Source organism: Ictalurus furcatus, chromosome 17 (genome assembly GCF_023375685.1).
Source record: "Ictalurus furcatus strain D&B chromosome 17, Billie_1.0, whole genome shotgun sequence".
Taxonomy (NCBI): Eukaryota; Metazoa; Chordata; class Actinopteri; order Siluriformes; family Ictaluridae; genus Ictalurus; species Ictalurus furcatus.
This window is the reverse complement of record NC_071271.1, coordinates 14,471,584-14,490,220: the sequence shown is the minus strand read 5'-3', so window position 1 is coordinate 14,490,220 and position 18,637 is coordinate 14,471,584. Positions and strand designations below refer to the sequence as shown.

General features: G+C 37.1%; 2 protein-coding genes across 7 annotated transcripts; both read left to right on the top strand.

Moving 5' to 3' along the window:
- The first annotated feature begins 2,833 nt into the window (after positions 1-2,833).
- Positions 2,834-14,513, top strand: LOC128621137 (uncharacterized protein DDB_G0284459-like). 6 transcript variants are annotated; one of them, XM_053646659.1, is made up of 9 exons: positions 2,834-2,935; positions 4,536-4,696; positions 5,364-5,468; positions 6,758-6,952; positions 8,921-9,721; positions 12,596-12,966; positions 13,166-13,327; positions 13,533-13,632; positions 13,874-14,513. In XM_053646659.1, exons 2-9 carry the CDS (start codon positions 4,549-4,551, stop codon positions 14,329-14,331), a joined length of 2,340 nt encoding a protein of 779 aa, XP_053502634.1. In that variant the 5' UTR covers positions 2,834-2,935; positions 4,536-4,548; the 3' UTR covers positions 14,332-14,513. The 6 variants fall into 6 exon arrangements, with proteins under 6 accessions (XP_053502634.1, XP_053502640.1, XP_053502638.1 ...); XM_053646662.1 differs by lacking the exon at positions 2,834-2,935 and adding an exon at positions 2,989-3,056; XM_053646660.1 differs by lacking the exon at positions 2,834-2,935 and adding an exon at positions 3,091-3,303.
- Positions 14,339-15,930, top strand: LOC128621139 (microtubule-associated protein 4). Its single transcript, XM_053646671.1, has 4 exons — positions 14,339-14,438; positions 14,901-14,982; positions 15,070-15,170; positions 15,499-15,930. The coding sequence occupies exons 1-4, from the start codon at positions 14,367-14,369 to the stop codon at positions 15,715-15,717; spliced, it is 474 nt and encodes a 157-aa protein (XP_053502646.1). The 5' UTR covers positions 14,339-14,366; the 3' UTR covers positions 15,718-15,930.
- The last annotated feature ends 2,707 nt before the right edge of the window (positions 15,931-18,637 follow it).

The window sequence follows — 18,637 nt, the reverse complement described above, 5'->3', positions numbered from 1 at the left end:
CTATTAATTAATGTGAGCAAGTCCGTATGGCCACTGGTAAGCATGTCACAATATGCATTATCAGAATATTGATCTCAGCTCATGACCAAAGAATACACTTACAATATGCAATTTTCATCTGCGAAAGTAAAATTGGGCTGAAAATCGTAGTGTAAACCCGGCTGTATAGGTAGTTTAATATTCTAGCAGTTTCCCAAACTAAATTTAGTATTTGATCTGTTATTACAGTTGTCATTTAATATTATAATCTTAGTCATACCATACAATACCATACAATGTTGTCACCACACAATGAGACCATGTTATTAACCATATTATCATGTTAGACCTACACCAAATGTTATACATTTTAAGCCTTCTTTGTCTTATTATTACTAGATACGTGATCCTGTGGATACTGGTGACATCTCTAAGTCGTTTGAGCTGCTGCAGGATAGCGAGGAGTTCCAGCTGCTAGATTGTTCACGGTCTTCCACTCCTGAGAATCAGGGGTTTGACCCGAAAATCCAAAATGCTTGTGAAGGGCGACTGAGCAAGTCCAGTAGTCCTGAAAGGCTTACCAGTTTCATGACCACTGTTCCTGACAGGCAGCCTGAGGACATGATTGGTCCTCTGTGGAATCCTACTCTAGAAAGGGGGTTCTGTGAAACTATTAACCATCAACACCCTCGACTGAGGCAAGATTTGATGTCTTCTGAAAGTACAAGACGTCTTTCTTTGCAAGGTCAATGCACAACAACGAAGTGCTCCTCAATTCAGCAAAGGCATGCTTCTGATCCTGGATGTTAAAAGTTGATTTCCAATATCATGACTAGGCATGTGCCAAGTCATTATTTTAATATCTTGTTTAAGGATAAATAAGCTTCCTTGTTTTGAATAATTTTAAATTTGAAGGTTTTTTTTCCAGATTGATTTTTTAAATAAACAAAATTAATTGCTAAGAAATCAAATGTCTTCCCTCAAATAATAAAGTGCTAAAATCCTGGCCAACATCCTAGTGGAGAGACCAAACACAGGTTTAACTTGCTATTGGGAATGCAGCAGTAAATGCAATACAACAAAATATAATAAAACATATCATACACTTCTCCACTTCTGACAAGACTGAATCAACCATGACAGTAATATTGTTTATGTTGAATATTGTGGTGTATTATATACCTGATATTTGCACATGCCTAGTCATTAACAAAGTGTGTGTAGCTGGCAATTTGTATTCACTAGATTACAGGTGGCATTATTGTTTGCTATACAAAACTGACTTATGGCTGTAGCTTTAGGTAAATGTTTGAGTTCACTTGGGTTACCTGAGAAATGGTTCCAGGCTCAGCAATAAAGCCACTCAAAGTACATTAAACCTTTTATTTTTAGCAATATACAGTGCTTTGAATTTAACTCTGGTAGCAAAATGAAAAGTGCATAGGTCAAAATACCTCAGATGAAGTGATTCTAGTAGAAAGTAATCCTTGAATCATTTCTCACTTAAGTCATATACATTATGTATAACTAAACCACTTTGACAGCACCAGAAATAAACATTTTTGTCTGAACAATGTTTCTGAAGAGTTTGGACTTATGCAAATTTACTGATTATAATGTATCTAAAAATCAGAAAACAGTTGCTTGATTGTAGATTAATTACTGCACCTATGCTTTAAATCTATTGCAATTATTCAATGAAGGAAAAATACTCACTGCTTTGAATGCAATCCTTGTACATGTTCTGTTCATTATATTTTCGTAGGTCAGGTTGCTGTAGTTATTGTCTTCGTTTACCTGGATCATACACAGCCTGAAATAAAATCTCTAATTGTGGTGTTGTTAACTGTAAACCTAATTCTGAGTATGAACTTTAGAAAATTGATAGGAAATTACGATTAGGAGATTAGGATTATGGGACTTTGCTTCACCCAATTAAATATAAACTACATATATTTATTGCACTTTATTGTTTAGCATTTTGTTTATTGTTGACTGTTGAGCTGTTCTGAACCCAATTACCACCAACACTGTTGTGTGCCAATAAAAGAATCTTAAATGAATTAAAAATGGAGGAGTACAAAACATATTTTACTCAAAAATAGATCGAGAAAGTGTGAAAACACCGACCTTAAATATTAAAAGTAAAAGGTATTAGAGTGGCTACTTATGTTACCACATTTGACAAGTATTTTTATTAAATAGTCAAGAATGTTGATTCAGATTGAGCAGTTGATGTGGCTTTAGCCAAGAAACCATCTGCATATCCTTACATAATTTTACATCCAATTCTCTCACCAATGTTGTAAAGGTTTGCCCACATGACTGTTTAATGTACTGCGCCTCCTTCCTCAGACAATTCTCCATCTTCTGGAAATATTCATTCTCTAGTTTCCTTGAGCCACTGTTCCACAATTCCCCACTGAACAATACATTGACTTTTGTATTTTTTTTTCAATCTCCCTTCTGGTGCAATTTACAAAAACAAGTGTCATTTCTCTGTATTTACTTAACTATGCTTTCTGGACAATGCTGTATTTTATTTCTGGCTGGCAGCAAGGTCAATTTAGTAGTTACTTGAAGAACCCCAAGTAGCTCACATATTAGCAAAACTTTGAATGGCTGTATCCCAAAAGATTGTGTGTACCTGAGGAATGGAAACTTAATTTCACATAATATGTAGTGTACTTACAGGATTTGGAAACCAACGTCATAACTGTAAGTCATTACAGTAGGGGGGGAAAAGGTACTTTTCCCTTGGATAGTCAGTGAAAGCTTCAGACATGTCAAAATCTAGAACGGTTCCCAGCTGTGATTGGATGAATCATGTAAGGGGCGGGGTTTTGTGCGTCTGTGCACGCGAGTTTGTGTGAGTGTGAGTGCCTGCGTGGTCATACGGTGCACCTGACAGTGAACGGAGACAAGCGCATCATTCCAGTTTTAAAACACTTCGACGGTGAGTGAATGTTTTAAACTGATATGAAGCCAGAGCAGTGTGTCTGCAGTGGAAAATAACCAGGCAGGAGCAAATAGTCGGTGTTATGACCTGCTGAAACGGGAAGAGCGCAAAATAGCGGGTAATTGGGCGTAATGAAAGCATCAAGCGTTAATCGATGCTCGTGCGATCGGAGACCATTACGTGCACTGACTGGGGGGATTGTTATTGTCACGCACGCTGTTAATACGTTATTAACGGGTTAATGATTATGAATGTCGCATGTTTAGTTTTCTCCTATTCACTCAAATCATCATTGAAGGGCAAATCTTTTCTTTGGTTCATCATGGTGACAGGATGTGGAGGATGCTCTGGACAGATGCCTGAATGTGGGTTGTTTATTTATTTATTCATTTTATTTATTTATTTATTTTGCGTTTTATGGCGGTAGAGATGTTTTAGGCCTGAGTACTGACGTCACTGTACCGCTATGGATTTTGACATCAGACATCAGAGGTCGGAAACTGCGCCAGAAAAGATGCGTCTTCGTCTTCGTCTTCATTTCGTCTGAGATTGAAAACCTAGCCTGCAATCTTAATTTATTACAATTCTGAAACTTTGCATGGAGTGCTTGTTTTAACATGCATAAACGCGATAGATTGAATGCTATAGATAAGCCCTGGACATAAAGGAATATAAAAGAATTAAGACCAGTCTGATATTTAGCCTACAGAAAGCAGCTTAGTGGGACAAAGCGATGGGGGTGTTGCTGTTGACAGTTCCACATGGTTTCAGCTTTCATAAATCTGACACTGGAAGGGTCAAAGATGAATTTGTTCTCCTCCAAGGCAGCATACAGCTTTCAGATAGCCTTATCTTGATGATGTAGTTGCATATATATAACTGTGACAGTGAGACAGTCCACTTTTTTATGACTATCTTATTTAAATTAAGTCCAAATTTGATGAGAGTTATTACCTGCAGTTTGTTTATGCATAATTGTATTTTGTCTGAAAAGCCATTTGTCTCGCTTGATTTTTCAAGTGTTTTAACAGAATTCAAATTCTAGTTTGCACTTTATTAATGTCTTTCTTTGAGCTGTAGACTAGCCAAAATTGGATTAGTCTTGTATTGTTTGAGCTAATTTTGATATGGTGATGTTATGATATTCGACAGACCAGTGCCATGTTGGTTTTGTTCATTCTTATCACAGCAGTGGCCTTTGCAATACTGATTTCCCAGAGGATTGCAACACGTTATTGTACTGTCTGCGAGCATCCTGACCAACCTCAGGCATTCCTAATGAGTGTTTGTGGAGGTGTTTTGATTCATCGTGCTATTCACATGATCTGACAAACGTACTCATTTGGTTTATCGCAGGTCAATTTTTACTTTTGCAACATGTCTCCATGTAATTTAACAATAATTAATATGTAACAGTATAAGCATAATATAATGTTTTGATCATATTGTCCAGCCCTTGCCATTAATAACACTTAATGAACCTTGCCATTACTAAGATTTAGTCTGAATATTTTCCCCTTTATCAACAGTCTTAAGATTTAGCCTACTGCGAATAAGCAAAATAATCTTTTGTCTGGTTTGTATCTCTGATTTTCAGCCTGACCAAGACAATGGACTTTAAAGGTGATATTCATTCATATGGAGCTCCCAAATCTGGCCAGGATAGTCTGTTAAAGAAAGATAATGTGGCTACCCCAGAGGCAAAGAGTTTTGACATTAAAGTTGGTGACCTGGATAAAATTGGTGGGAAAAAAGAAGGTAAGCAAAAACCACACAGCATACTTACAAAAAGTTGTAATTTTTATTTTTACTAAAGCCTAGCTACATGTTGGCATTATATTAGGAAAACTTTTAAAATGAATGATTGTTTTATTATGCCATTTATCGATCAAAGCCATTTACATTAAAGATAACAATATCCATAATTAATAATATTCCAGGGTATTTGTACTGTCTCTACACATAAAATCTGAGTCTGTCAAATAATTTACTAATAAGAAAGTATTTCATAAAATATTCACAGAGATAGCCGTATTCATATTCTTCATCTGTGATACACCTGACACAGACAGAGTGCAGCTGTGTTCTGAGATGGTCACAGCTGGTTGTGTAATAATAAAAATGGGCCCATGCTCTCCTCCTGTCTCCTCATTTCAGCAACACCCATATCTGACTGTCTCTCTCATTAGAACTGATCAGGAGTATGGATGGGCCTTGGACTATTTTAAGCATGTTTCTCCCTGCCACCATTGACTGGGCACATGTTAAATCAGGCTGTCACACACAATTCATGAAGATCGAGCTCTGATTAGGCCTAAAATATCAGCCTCATTTGGCCACAGTGACAAAGCCCGATGAACAGAGACTATGTGTATGCCATGGCAAATGTACAATGGTTAGGTTTTCATTCTCTGTACCGTTTCAGACCTCAGCTTAATTTCAGGATTGTCTGTAGTGCAGATTGGGAGTCAGTGCCAGGGTTCTCTGGGAGAAAATGGCTTTGGTCAGATCTGTAACACTAACATTTTTGGTAAGGCCAGCTGCTGCATGCCTACAAAGCATTTCATAAAACTATAAACAAAACCAGAATGTGATACTAAAAAGCATTATTAATTACTGTAATGAAAAAACTTTGGCTTCCATATAAAAACTATATTGATATTCTAGTTATCTATGAAAATGTAGACCTTCTTACTCTAGCTCACTTTCATTAACCACTTTATCCTAGTCAGGATTGGAGTGTATCCTGAGCCTATCCTGGGAACACTGTGCATGAGGTGGAAATGCATTCTGGGTGAGACGCCAGTTAATCTCAGGGCATTCACACAATCATTCACATTTGTCGCAATTTATCTTAGCCAATCCATCTACTGGCATGGTTTTTAGGAGGTGGTAGAATACCCTGAGGAAACCCATGGAGACACGGAAAGAACGAACACAGAATCTCTGCACAAACAGGACCCTAAGCTCAGGATCAAACTGGGGACCCTGGAACTGTGTGGTGGCAACTTTACCCACTGGACCAGCGTGCTGTCCTCAAAATGAAGACGGTTTGACATAATTATGAAATAGTTATTTTTATAATTTAGTCTGTGTTTCAATGCATTTATATATGCATTTGAAAAAAAATATACTCATTTTTATATGTAAAATATATAATTATGGGAATTTCTGGTCAAAGGGCATACCTTTATAAAAGGACAATAATTTGGAATAATATTCAAACTACTTCTATAAAAGTTTTGCAAAATTACCAGATGCCTCAAGTCTTGACCCGCCTTTCAGACCACCAGAACAGTCTGTCCCCTAAATATACCCCCGTAGCACTGTCTTGTTAGCTAAACATGTCAACACAATTTCGGTAAAATCTTCTAATAATTAATGGTATTGAGTAAGCACCCCACGTCTTTGCCTGATGTTCCTGGGATAGGCTCCATATCCACTGTGATCCTGACCAGGATAAAGCAGTAACTGAAGATGAATGAACGAATAATGATAAGTAAGAATTATGAGATTTAGTATCTTTATTAATATTGCTGTCGTATTTTACATATGCCAATGGATAAGGGTACATGTTATCTATCATATAGTAATCATATATTAATTGTGATATGATAAATTTGTGGTCCACTGGGCAGTTGTGAATTCACATACTGCATGTGATTTCCACTTTAAATATCAGATTTTTAGAAACACCTTGCTTGAAAAAAGTCCAACATCTCTCAAGAAGCAGAGTGTGAGTTGTATCCAGACAATAATGAATATCTGGAATTCAAAGCTACTACCCATGTGGCAAATTTCTCCTGTTGTCCTCTGCAGGTTTCACCCAGCAAGGAATGAATACAAGCGCTAATATGAATGTGGGAATGGCCCCCTTTCAGTCCACTAAACCTCCCACCATGGCTGAATCTCAGAAGACATCTATCCTTCATGCTAATGAACAACCAAAACCTTTCTTGGCCCCCAGTAAACCACCTGACACAAGCACTCACAATATCTTGGACAAACCTGCAGGTAAATTTCAACTCTAATTAAAGTATCTACCACACTGCAGACCTGTGCAGGTAAGATAGACTTTCAGTATTAACTAAACATTATCTGAACAGTTTCACTCCTTGGAATTCAAGGATAGGTCATTGTGCCCTTAAAAAATAATTGAGATTTTATTACTTATTAACTAAAGTTTGTGGTTAGTATTTCACTTTAGAGTGGCCAGAAAAAATGATAGATTTACCCCTGTTAAGGACAACAGAGTCACAATGTTATATTACATTTAGACTGTATTTTCACCATTTTCATCAATCATCCAATTTACAAAAATAATTTTTTGAGCTCCTAATTTTACCTTTAAATTGCAACCACATAATAAAGAAAATTAAAATACTATATTTAAAAAACACCATCAAAAGAATAAATATGATCAGCCAGATGAAAATGTGTAAATTTGCTGTGTTATACTGTATTTGAAACCTTTGAACTAATATACTGTATTTACAGTGAAGTAAACAATTTTATCATCTTTCATGACAATTTTTGTGCTCTAGGGCCCTGATTTACTAAAGTATAATGTGCATAAAAATGCATACAGTCCTGATAAAACCCACAGAAAATGTGCAAGCTGATTTGCCAGAAGGATGTGTAGAGAAAAGTGTCTAAGCAAGATAGCATGTCACAGTTTGGGCCATTATTTCTACCAAAGGTGCAAAGAACTTCATAGTATCAATGCAAATAAATTAATTCTGCACACATAATGTGATTTAATAAACCCGAAATTCACTTCAGGAATGGTGATTGTGCAAGTCAGGCAGGTATTAAATTTATTGAAGCGTATTTCAGACAGTTGAAGACAAAATTATATAAAATTATACCAAAATTATACCTTTCACTAAGTATTAAAAATTAGAATGTTCATTAAAATTGTGGTGCAACAGTAAAGCTTTCACCCTACTGTCAAGAAATCATGAGTTCAAATCTCAACAATACCACAGCTATCTGTGGCCAGGAGCCAAGGGAGCAAAACTGGCTGTGCTCTCTAGGTGAGAGGGTAGGCATACTGTCTCTCCCTTGTCAATCACAGTGACACGAGCATCAGGTCACCAAATAATCAGAAATGTTCTCAACAATGATGATCTAATTTTGCTGCAGTAAAGTTTGTTTCATGTTATATTCACTGAACATTCTGACCTCTGGTCTGACGGCTGTGGCTCAGGTGGTAGAGCCACTAATTGGGGTTGTCCACTAATCATAGGGTTGGCGGTTCGATTCCTGGCCCACATGACTCCACTTGCCGAAATGTCCTTGGGCAAGACACTGAACCCCAAGGTGCTCCCAATGGCAAACTAGTGCCTTGCATGGCATCTGTGCTGTCATTGTTGTGTGAGTATGTGTGAATGGGTGAATGAGAAACAGTGTAGAACCGCTAAGGTTAAAAAGCGCTATATAAGTGCAGACCATTTACCTCAGGTGTCATTAACACAGAGCCTTTGAAACCATTTTCACTCATTCATATATATGAATATGATCAGACCTTATGATCAGACTAAACACACAAGTCTGCAGTTTTTGGAGGTTTTTTTAAAAAAAAATTTTATTTTTTATTTTATGACATCTCATCGACTTTAATCGTCTTTAAATACTAACATACAGCTTTGATGCTAAAAACTAAATGCCTCTACATTTCTAGTCAGCTGATCTCATTGCATTGCAAGTCATGTTTGACAGCTTTAACTTGTATATGTTACGATATAACTGCAAATAGCTAATTTTTCTTCCATTTAGTGGCAAATGCTGGATGGAGATGTCATTTCATTTGTCTTTTTATGATGTTAGGGGCCTGTGGTGAATAGATCACCAATACAGTGTTTCTTTGGCCTTTATAGTCTAAGGTTATGTATTGGTGATGCATTTTGATTCCAAATGTTCACAAATTATTTGCATGGTAAAAAAATGACACTTCCTCTTCCTGTTTGTAAAATCAAAAAGTATGCTCCTGGACAGGTCAGGCCATGCTCACCCATTCCCCCAACAAGGCAGAGCAGAGTTCCTCAGAACTTTTGGGTTACCAAGGGGTTCTACATAAAGATGCCACATCAGAGGAAGGGTCAGATGAGGCTGTACAGCAGAAGGGGAAGAAATGTGAAACTAGTGAAGAGGCATATGGTCTCTTGGAAAGCCTTAGATCTCCTGAAAAAACCCAACCAAAAAGCTCTTACCAAGAAGACTGTTCACCCCCTGATAATGGCGAGAACTGGAAGAGTGAAATTCGAGAGTGGGGTGGCGGACGGATCCAGGCGAAGAAAAGTAAGAGCAGAAAGAAGCTTCCGGAGGAGTGGGCCAGTTTACCAAATACAGCTAGCCCCTCTTCTGACCCAAATACTGAAATGGACATAGACATGGATATGTTTATTTCTGACATGTATGAGACCAAAGACCCTCCTACTACTTTTATTGAACAAGGGGGTTCGTCTTCTTTCACAACTACACTTCATTCGGCCATCCCATCAACAATAAGTCAGGCTAATACCGTCTTACTTTCAAACAACACTGATCTATCCAAGAGCAATCAAGTCTCGACCCCGAATCTCACCTCTGGCCCTGAAACTACTGCACATTCCATCTCTAACCCACATGCAGACACCAAAACCTTTCAGAACAATTCATCTGTAAGTGGTCCCTCCTTATCAGACCCTTCCAGCACTGTAGTAAGCCAAAATCCTGCAGCTCCTGCTTCCCTCACTTCTCAAACAAAGCATCAGGAACCACCACTGGCAAAGTCCCACCAAGGTTGGTGAAGAATATATGGAGATGATTTCCTTAGTGCATGGCTCAAAGATGTGGGCCCTCTTCTGCTTAGCTGTGGCTGTAGTTGACCATTCAAGTAACTTACTGTAAGACATATCCATGAAAGTTGGAATAAAGTTGAATTTCAACAAAATCTCCAGTATTGAATTAACCCTGTAAATTTCAGAGACCAGTCAGCTGGACCAGATATTCCTTATTCTTGTAACTGAATAAATTTATTTTTATAATCTGTAGAAGTTATGCAGAATAATTTGCTTTAAAATAAATACCTGCATAATAACCCAGGAGTTTAATCTTAGAGTTCCTGTAGATCCAGATATCACTATAGGAATTAATTAAATACTGGGGATTTATCTATTTTTCTGGATATAACTCATTGCTAACATCAGTCAAAAATCTCTCCTGAAGTCAGTTTTTGTTACTAAGTTGTATTACTGGGAGTTCAACCTCTGTTTCTCTGTAGTACTTTTAATTGTTTAAAAGTACTACATTGTTTAGACTGGAGTCAGTCTAATTATGTGTCCACTAATCACTTAAGCAGACAGACTTAAATGATTTCTTAAGTCAACCGTAATACAAATCTGATTCAGTTGTCCTGATTTATTTTTCAAGGGTATGTTTTACTTGGCATATATGCAAAGTTGGAAAGTCAATACAAGTCATCATAATAGACAAAACAGGCATATTACCTAATACATGCCAACTTCTTATTAGCTATCTCAACTACCCTGTGTTCACTCTATCCACCTCTTTGTCCACACCAAAATGTCATAAGACAGTTAAATAAACATTTGTAAGGTAGTATTGACTTCCCAACCTTGTACTAGCTAGCAACAACATTCTTTGGTGTCTGGTTCAAATGTAGTGCTCTGTTCTCACCTTATAATATGAGTCAACTGGTTGAGCTAACCAAGAAGCAAGAACTTGATGCTGAAATATGGCTCTTTTGTCATGGAAAGGATTAGAGGAGATGATACAATACAGTATAGATTTTAACTCTATAATATTCCAACATTGCTAAGTCCAGCCCATATTGCATGCTGTTCTAGAAAACTAGGTGGAAAATTAAAATCATTACAAAATAGAAAAAACAAATGGAATGTTCAAGTGTGAATGGCATGACTGCCAGTGATTGTTTAGAGGACAGATGATTTTCACATCTGTGTCCAATTAAGGAATAAACTAAATAATTATTACATTTGGGTGACACCTAAGATGAATCACTCTTAAGACACAGAGACTGCTGGAAGTCTTTCTCATGCAGACTCTGGAGCTTTGAACTTAATAAAGCATGAACTGAAAGGTTGAACTCCCTGTGATGCATCAGTGAATAAGACAGTGCTGCATGAGAGCTATTTGAATCCCAGTGACCAAAGTGTGAATGTTATTGTTGATGATTTATACAGAAAATGTTTCTGGGTAAATTTCTGACTGGTAATCCTCATTTGCTGATATTTTCTGCATGTAATGAAATGCCAGTGCTGTCATAACACATGGACTGCTGTGCATTGTGTCATATAAGCCTTTTTTTTCTGGATAACAACAAACTCTCTTTTTCTTGCAGCTTTTCCCAGAGTGCATTATTTATTTTGTGTGGCTCGCATGAGATGTTTAATTATGTATATTTTATTTAGTGCTACTCCTCCTGAGGATTGTTTACATGAGATAAATTACTCAAACTCTGGTTTTTTTTGTCCTGTGATAACTTGCTCTATCAAAGACAAAATATTTACAATCGCTCAATCTGTTAATAATGACCTCATTTTCTTCTTTCTTTCTTTTCATGGATTGCATTGTTTGGTGAATGCTTCATGTAAAACAGGTAAGACATCTTCTCACAATGTTTTTTTCTTTTTTTTTTTTTTTGCGATTATTATAATCTTCTGAATATGAGTGACTGAATCAGTGGGAGAGAAAGTTTCATGTAATTATTGCCACCAAGGTTCACTTGCTCTTGAAGTTTTGGAGCACATAAATTACTCCATCATGTTGTTGCATTACGCATTGCATTGCAAGTTGGCATTATGCTGCTCAGAGAACACAACAGACCCAGAGTAAGAGCACATGTGAAATTTGGCACAGTAGTCAGTAGAAAGAGAGATCACATGTGGGACAGCAGGGCTCAGGTGTGCTGCGTTAGGCATTACCCTTCTAGTTCATCCCCAAACATCCAGCGCAGACCATGCTCAAACATCTGCTACACGTTTTCATTTAGAAGTGCACTCATTACAATTATTACTTGGGATTATATTGATTGATTGATAAGATATTGTAGTTATTGAACTCATTGTTAATCTTCAAATTAATTAAGCCAGGGGTTCCCAAACTTTTCCAGGGCAAGGCCCCCCAAATGGCATTAACATTTGACCGAGGCCCCCCCGTTATGCAAGATGTCTTTAAAACACATTAAAAATACCGACATCTGAATATATACCCCTTTTTTTAATTAATAATTACATCTTACATCTTTACATTACATTACATTAGGAATTGATTGTGTGTGTGTGGTTGTCTGAGAGTGAGAATTTATTTTTCACACCAAGTTGTTGAGGCCCCCCAGGCGCCCCTGGTGACCCCCACTTTGAAAACCACTGAATTAAGCTACATATTTGACTGTTCTTTCCATTCTTTTGGCAGATAGACAAAATACATTCTGTGGTCTGTTTTCACACTTTGTTTTATAATTGAAATGTGTGCCGTAGAGATGACAGATTTCTTTCTGAATAACAGTGTATTTCTGTGAGACACTACTTCCCTGGTCCTGATATGACAGACATAGGTCTTAACAGAGGAAAAATGTAGATATTAAATATATTCAGATCACATTTTATAAACAAGTTCTTTGTCTGTTTAAAGTGAAAGAAGATACTATTGCAAAAGAGAAGATGGAGAAAATGGACACTTCACCGAAGACAGATATTTTGAACACACTTGTTAAAGCAGAGAAGCCTGAAAACACAGAGAAGACTGACAACAAGAAAGTGGACAATGTGGGCAAGATCCAGGAGGCAGAGAAACAGGAGTCCAAAACTGAGAAGAATGGGAAGCTTGAGAAAGGGAGTAATGCTGAAGAGACAAAAAAGGAAGTGAAGGAGGAGAAGAAGAACGGTGGTGAAAAAGTGGAGAAGACAGTCAAGAATGAGAAGAATGTGAAGGCTGCCAAAGAGAACAGTAAACCCACTGCAGCTAATGGAACTAAAGATTTGATCAGTCCTGATCAAGTTAAGGTATATCTGTAGGAAGAAGGACATAAATCTAGCTATAAGTCTTTGTATGGTTGTGTTCAACTGTTTGATGGCAAGCAAATTTTGTAATGATTGTTATATAAGAAAATTTTTTTTTTTCATGGTTTAAGAGAGCATTTGATACTAAGATACCCTTTTTATTCACTGTTTACATATGGATATAATGTGAAAACAAATGCAGTCAAACAAACAAAATTCAGCAAAACCAAGCTCACATTCCACTGGAGAAAATTCTGGTGCCCCCACCTCTAGTTCAGCAAATAAAACAGGCCCTGTGGCCAAGAAAACATCTCCTACTGGCACCAAGAAACCTCCTGGCATCACCTCTGCTCATGACGCAAAGGTGAGTAATTTTTTTTTTTTTAATTTTTGTGTTTATTTGAGCATAACAGATATTATTATATAAGTTATATAAGTTAAATAGAAGATAAAATGTAAACAACACAAGCTGGGCTTAGTTGTAAAAACATGTTGGCTAAATACATTGTTATTAAATAGTTACTAAAAGAAACATGCTCAGATGCCAAGGTATATTTTATTTATTTCAGACCTCAGAGAACAGTACTTCAGCCAAGCGTAAGCCTCCAGTTCCAAAGTTTAATGAGGCTCCAAAAGGCTCATCTGGCACCAAGACCAGTGGCTCCTCAGGTAGGATTTGGCAAAAGAAAATCTGAGCAAAAAAAATCACAATGAATGAATAATTTGTATAGCATAATTTTAGTCTCTATAATGAAACTAGAATGTCTTATTGTATTATATATTAGAAATATTCTAATTACTATAATTCAAAAACCTGCTAGCCATGTTACTAGTTCTACAACAGCAACAATTACCTTGTGGTTTATGTATTTTTGCTATGCTTTTAAATCTCAATTATCTCACTTAAAAGTTAAAACCTCACTGAAGAAGACTGCTGCAAATGCAGCCAGTGCACCAGCCACTGATGGGACTCCAGCCCCTCGGCCCTCCCGCATCACTAAACCCCCTGTGCCCAAGCAGATGCCCCTGCCAAAGAAGCCCCCAGTGCCACGAGCACCACGCAGTGCTCGAATCCCTAATGCACCCCTGCCTGATCTAAAGAATGTCTCTGCAAAGATTGGCTCCACAGACAACATGAAGTACCAGCCCGGTGGAGGCAAGGTACAGTGGTCTAGGGGAAAGATACTACACTGCGTTACAGCATTTTTTATGACTGTTGAATTTTTCTTGTCTTACATTAATTGTAAGAAAAGCACTAGATATTTAGAACAATTAAAATTATTTCATGTACAACATAAAACAATTGTTTTCAGCAACCTACATATAAAATTGACTCTAATCTTTATGAACTATCAAGTGGCTAAATAACTCTATCTGTAAAGGTTCAGATAATACACAAAAAAATGGACTTCAGCCACATCACCTCCCGTTGTGGTTCCAAGGACAACATCAAGCATGTCCCCGGAGGAGGAAACGTAAGTTTTAATATCCTTTTAGCCACATTCTGTGAACTCACTTGCAAGCATCTTGACCATAGTATTAAAATTCTCTGTCTCTCAAACTAGGACCGTATCATTGTAAGGTCATGACTTGTGTTCTACATGTGTATGTACCTTCAGAACTTAATAGTTTTCAAATACACTGAAAACTTTAATAGGTAATATAAAACAATTAACAGAAGGCACATTTCAAACTTTTTTTTTTGGAAAGGAGTTCTTCACAGAGTCTCAGAGGAACAGCAATAAGAGTTTTTCCACATGCTTAGGCTAATATTTTCCTGCTCTATTTCAAGTCAATTATGAAATATCTATGAGCAACAATTTAGAGGTCAGTTTTCACATTTTGTAATATTGAGGTAAAGGGACTGAAATCTTTCATTAGGATTTATCTGTATTATGACAGAAAATTTAATTCCCTCCTACTATAATAATTTTCAGGTTCAGATTCTGAATAAAAAAGTCGATTTAAGCCAAGTGACCCCAAAATATGGCTCCAAGGACAGCATTAACCACAAGCCAGGTAAGAGACTGATTTTTTTTATGACGACTATTCTGTATAGTGTGAATATATGTATATTTTGTTCCCCTAACCACCGGTCCATAATAGGTGGTGGTAATGCAAAGATTGAGTCTCAGAAGAGCAAGTCCAAATCCAAAACGGGATCAATGGACAGTGTGGGCCAAGAGCCAGGAGCTGACCTTGCTGAGGTAATGAAAGTCAGAAGAGTCTATTACTTGCAATGCTTTTACTGATCTACAGTATATATTTAATTTTAAAGGATATTAACCATTTAAAGGATTATTTTAATCAACTAACCAAAGTGTGTGTAAAAGAATAATGTAATAGTTAAAAAGTTATTAATAATAACCCATTTGTACAAAAGAGGCAGTTGCTATAATTAACTCTAAAACTAACTATTTCAGCTGTCTGAAATATGAATAAATTTAAATGAACTAAAGTCAGTGTGTGACTGGAAAAAATATGTAAACTGGATAAAAAATGTAGGCAAATTATTTATGTGTAATCTGTTTCCAGCAGGTAGGGGATCAACAGAAATCTGAAGGAAGCCCGCCTACTCCTGCAAACCCACCCATTCAGACCGATGGAGGGATGAAGGAGAAGGGGCTGAAGGAGAGCTCTCCTGCACCCCCACCTGCACCCTCTGAAGGACAGGGGCTCTGGAATTCTCAAAGTCAAGACAAACACATCCCTGCCACAAGTAAGTATATTTCAGGTACTTTAGTTGTTCTATGACAGTGATTCTTAACCTTTTTGCGTGCGTGACCCACTTTTAAGAGAGACAATGTTTTGTGAACCTATATTTACAATTGTTTCAAATAAAAGTTTTCCTGCGACTCCCCCGCTACCACTACCCCAGGTTAAGAACTGCTGTTCTATGACATCTGATCATCCATGTCCAGTCCACTTCATCTCAAAACATTTTCATTACTGAATATAAGTAACTATCAGGGGTCTAAGCACAGTGCTTGGTTTGTTAAGAATTTCTTTATTATTCTGATTCGCCAACTTGATGGGCAGCAGAGAAGAGACCTGAAATACAGGTCTCAAGACCTAGAAATACCTAATGTGGTGGAAAACTGCAGTGTCCAAACAAGCACTGGTGTGATAATGGTATTATAACACAGCCTTTTATGCTGTCCATTACTGACTTTAGCTTAAATTTGAGCTTAAAATTGAGACTGTCTAAACTGACAACTTTACAAATGGAAGTGTTTATCTAAACATGTTTAAATGTAAGTGTTCAGTCTGTGTTGGTTGATCTCAATTATTAATGAGCCTCTAAATGATTGCTTTATTAAATGCAGGCAAACTTGGATGTCTTAATAAATATGTGGTGTGATATAAGTGTCTAATTTCTGATTTGAGTAAATTACATTACATTAAATTAGAGGTAGATTGGTCCAATAGAATCAAGCAATTTCTCAATTAACTAAACATTTAATAATAATGTCTTAATGTACTTTACTGTACGTATTCCTTGGTTAGATTTTCAAATTTTAGAGTATTTAAAATGAGCTCATTTAAGCAAAATGCCAGAAACTTTTGACTGCCAGTGTAATTTGGTATGGTAATTTGACATTTTCCCAATGAAAACACAATTATCAAGGCATGGTAATGCCACATACATTGTTTACAATCCTTTCAAGAATTTCTCACATTTTCATTTCATTTATGCATTTATTCATTATTAGCTTTTATATAAACATAATGTTGATTTGTATGAACAAGACCAGCATTCTACTACCTCATGCCATTTTTTCCTCCTCAGATTGAATCCTACAGGCTGAGCTTCCAAGGGGATGCACAAGCTTACACGGAACCGTGGTACCAGTATCATCTCCTGGTCCCTTCCTGAGTGGCAGCCACCTTTCACCCACAATGCATTTGCAGTGTTTCTCTGAGCTCCACACTCTCCTTCGTCTCAACCTAGCCTGTTGCATATAGTAGCCAGGGAACGGGCTGGAAACCAGCACACTAGCAGAACAAAAGCTGAACCTTTTAACACATTGCCTTTCTGTCACACCATTATCAGCTACTTTTCTCTTCTTTGACCGTCTTCTCTGTTTCCTCAGATGCACAAAGATTGGATCTCAGTACAAGGCTTCGGCAGGTTTGCAGTCTCATGGTTTCAGAGCTAGCTTGGTTTCAGTGTGCAGTGCTGGATGGAAGCTGTATTAGCCTCATACTACTAACTATACAGAAACATGCACACTTATACGTTTCTTATCATTTCAAAAGTGAAGTATAGGGGTTAAAATAATCATATATAATTACGGCATCAAGTGGATGAAATTAAATGACATGAATGAATACGAATTTACCAGACAAAATTACAAAATATAAACACCCTAGGTGTACACTCAGCCAGTATTACTTTTCCCATTGGCTGCACATCTCTCAGTGTAAACTCCCATGCAGTCAGTCACTAAGGAGCCTTTATTACAAGCATGCCAAACCATATCTTTATCCCCTCTAAAATGAGGAAATCACACCACTCACTTGTTTGACTAATGAGACAGGTACAATTTTACTATAAGTTACCGTAGATTATTTTAACAGGAGGGGTCAAAATCATTATTTTATGCCAGCATTTGTGGTAAAGTATTATGCAGGCTCTCTAAAGGCAAGGACACACCTTTCCAACATGACTATATTTACTGTTTACTGTAACGCAGTGAACTGAAGAAATAATTCACACAGCTTACTTAGGGGTGGGAGAAGAAACCTGAGCTGAGGCAGGACATTAACACTCAACAGGGAAATAATTTGACCATGAGAATACAAAGTCACTATTTCTTCTGTTGAATAGGGAATACAGAATAGGGTTTATTTTGGTGAAATAGCCAAGCACGTGACTGACATTCTGTTAAATATATTTACTATACTATGAGGAATTACTCTTAGAAGAGAATTTAAGTGCAAAATCTGACCAAGAGTGCATCACAGTGAATATTTGAATCTATTTCATTTTCATCTCTAAAACAGCCCAGCATCTATTTTCACAGTGTGGTTTTATAAGGCAAAGACATGAACTAGTAAACTCTTCAATAAAAGTCTTTGTTTAAATAGGCCCCAATATGGAGTTATGAAATAACTGACATTTGGGAGAAAGACCATGCCTGATGCACTACCATCATCCTAGTTTATTTCTTATAACTTCCCAACTGTGACAAAATTTCCACACCCTCCACCCCCCTATCTCCTCCATACTTTTCAGCAACTTCTACCCAAGAGGGGCCTGGCTATCTAACGCAAAGCAGAATCACAAGTTCTCAAAGTTCTCCCCACTTCTGCAGTCTCCATGTCACTTAGCTGAGGGCATGGTCTGCACTCGCAATATTGACCTTGTGATTGAAAATCACTTTCTTCTAAATGCTTAGTATACTTTATCCGGATACAGTGTAAACATCTAGTGAAACAAATCAGGCCTGTTAATTTGAATTCTGCGAGAATGTTCAGGCCTTGCACAGAGGATTCGCCATTCAAGATACGTGTATTATTTTAATGTTTGTGTGCAAGCCTGTGAATAATTTTAGTAATTTATATTCAGTACTATGTGTATATGCCTTTGTGCCTAGTGTGAAGTGTGTGTGAACAGTGTGTGAACAGTGGTCACATGTATTCATGCATACAGTCATACTATCTTACTTTA

Excerpts from the sequence above, each read along its gene's own strand:
- LOC128621137 (XM_053646659.1), top strand. The coding sequence starts at position 4,549 with ATGGACTTTAAAGGTGATATTCATTCATATGGAGCTCCCAAATCTGGC. Across the intron at positions 12,967-13,165 it reads TCAGTCCTGATCAAGTTAAG|TCAAACAAACAAAATTCAGC; the intron begins GTATATCTGTAG and ends AAACAAATGCAG. Across the intron at positions 13,633-13,873 it reads CAAGACCAGTGGCTCCTCAG|TTAAAACCTCACTGAAGAAG; the intron begins GTAGGATTTGGC and ends CTCACTTAAAAG.
- LOC128621139 (XM_053646671.1), top strand. The coding sequence starts at position 14,367 with ATGGACTTCAGCCACATCACCTCCCGTTGTGGTTCCAAGGACAACATC. Across the intron at positions 14,439-14,900 it reads ATGTCCCCGGAGGAGGAAAC|GTTCAGATTCTGAATAAAAA; the intron begins GTAAGTTTTAAT and ends AATAATTTTCAG. Across the intron at positions 14,983-15,069 it reads CAGCATTAACCACAAGCCAG|GTGGTGGTAATGCAAAGATT; the intron begins GTAAGAGACTGA and ends GGTCCATAATAG.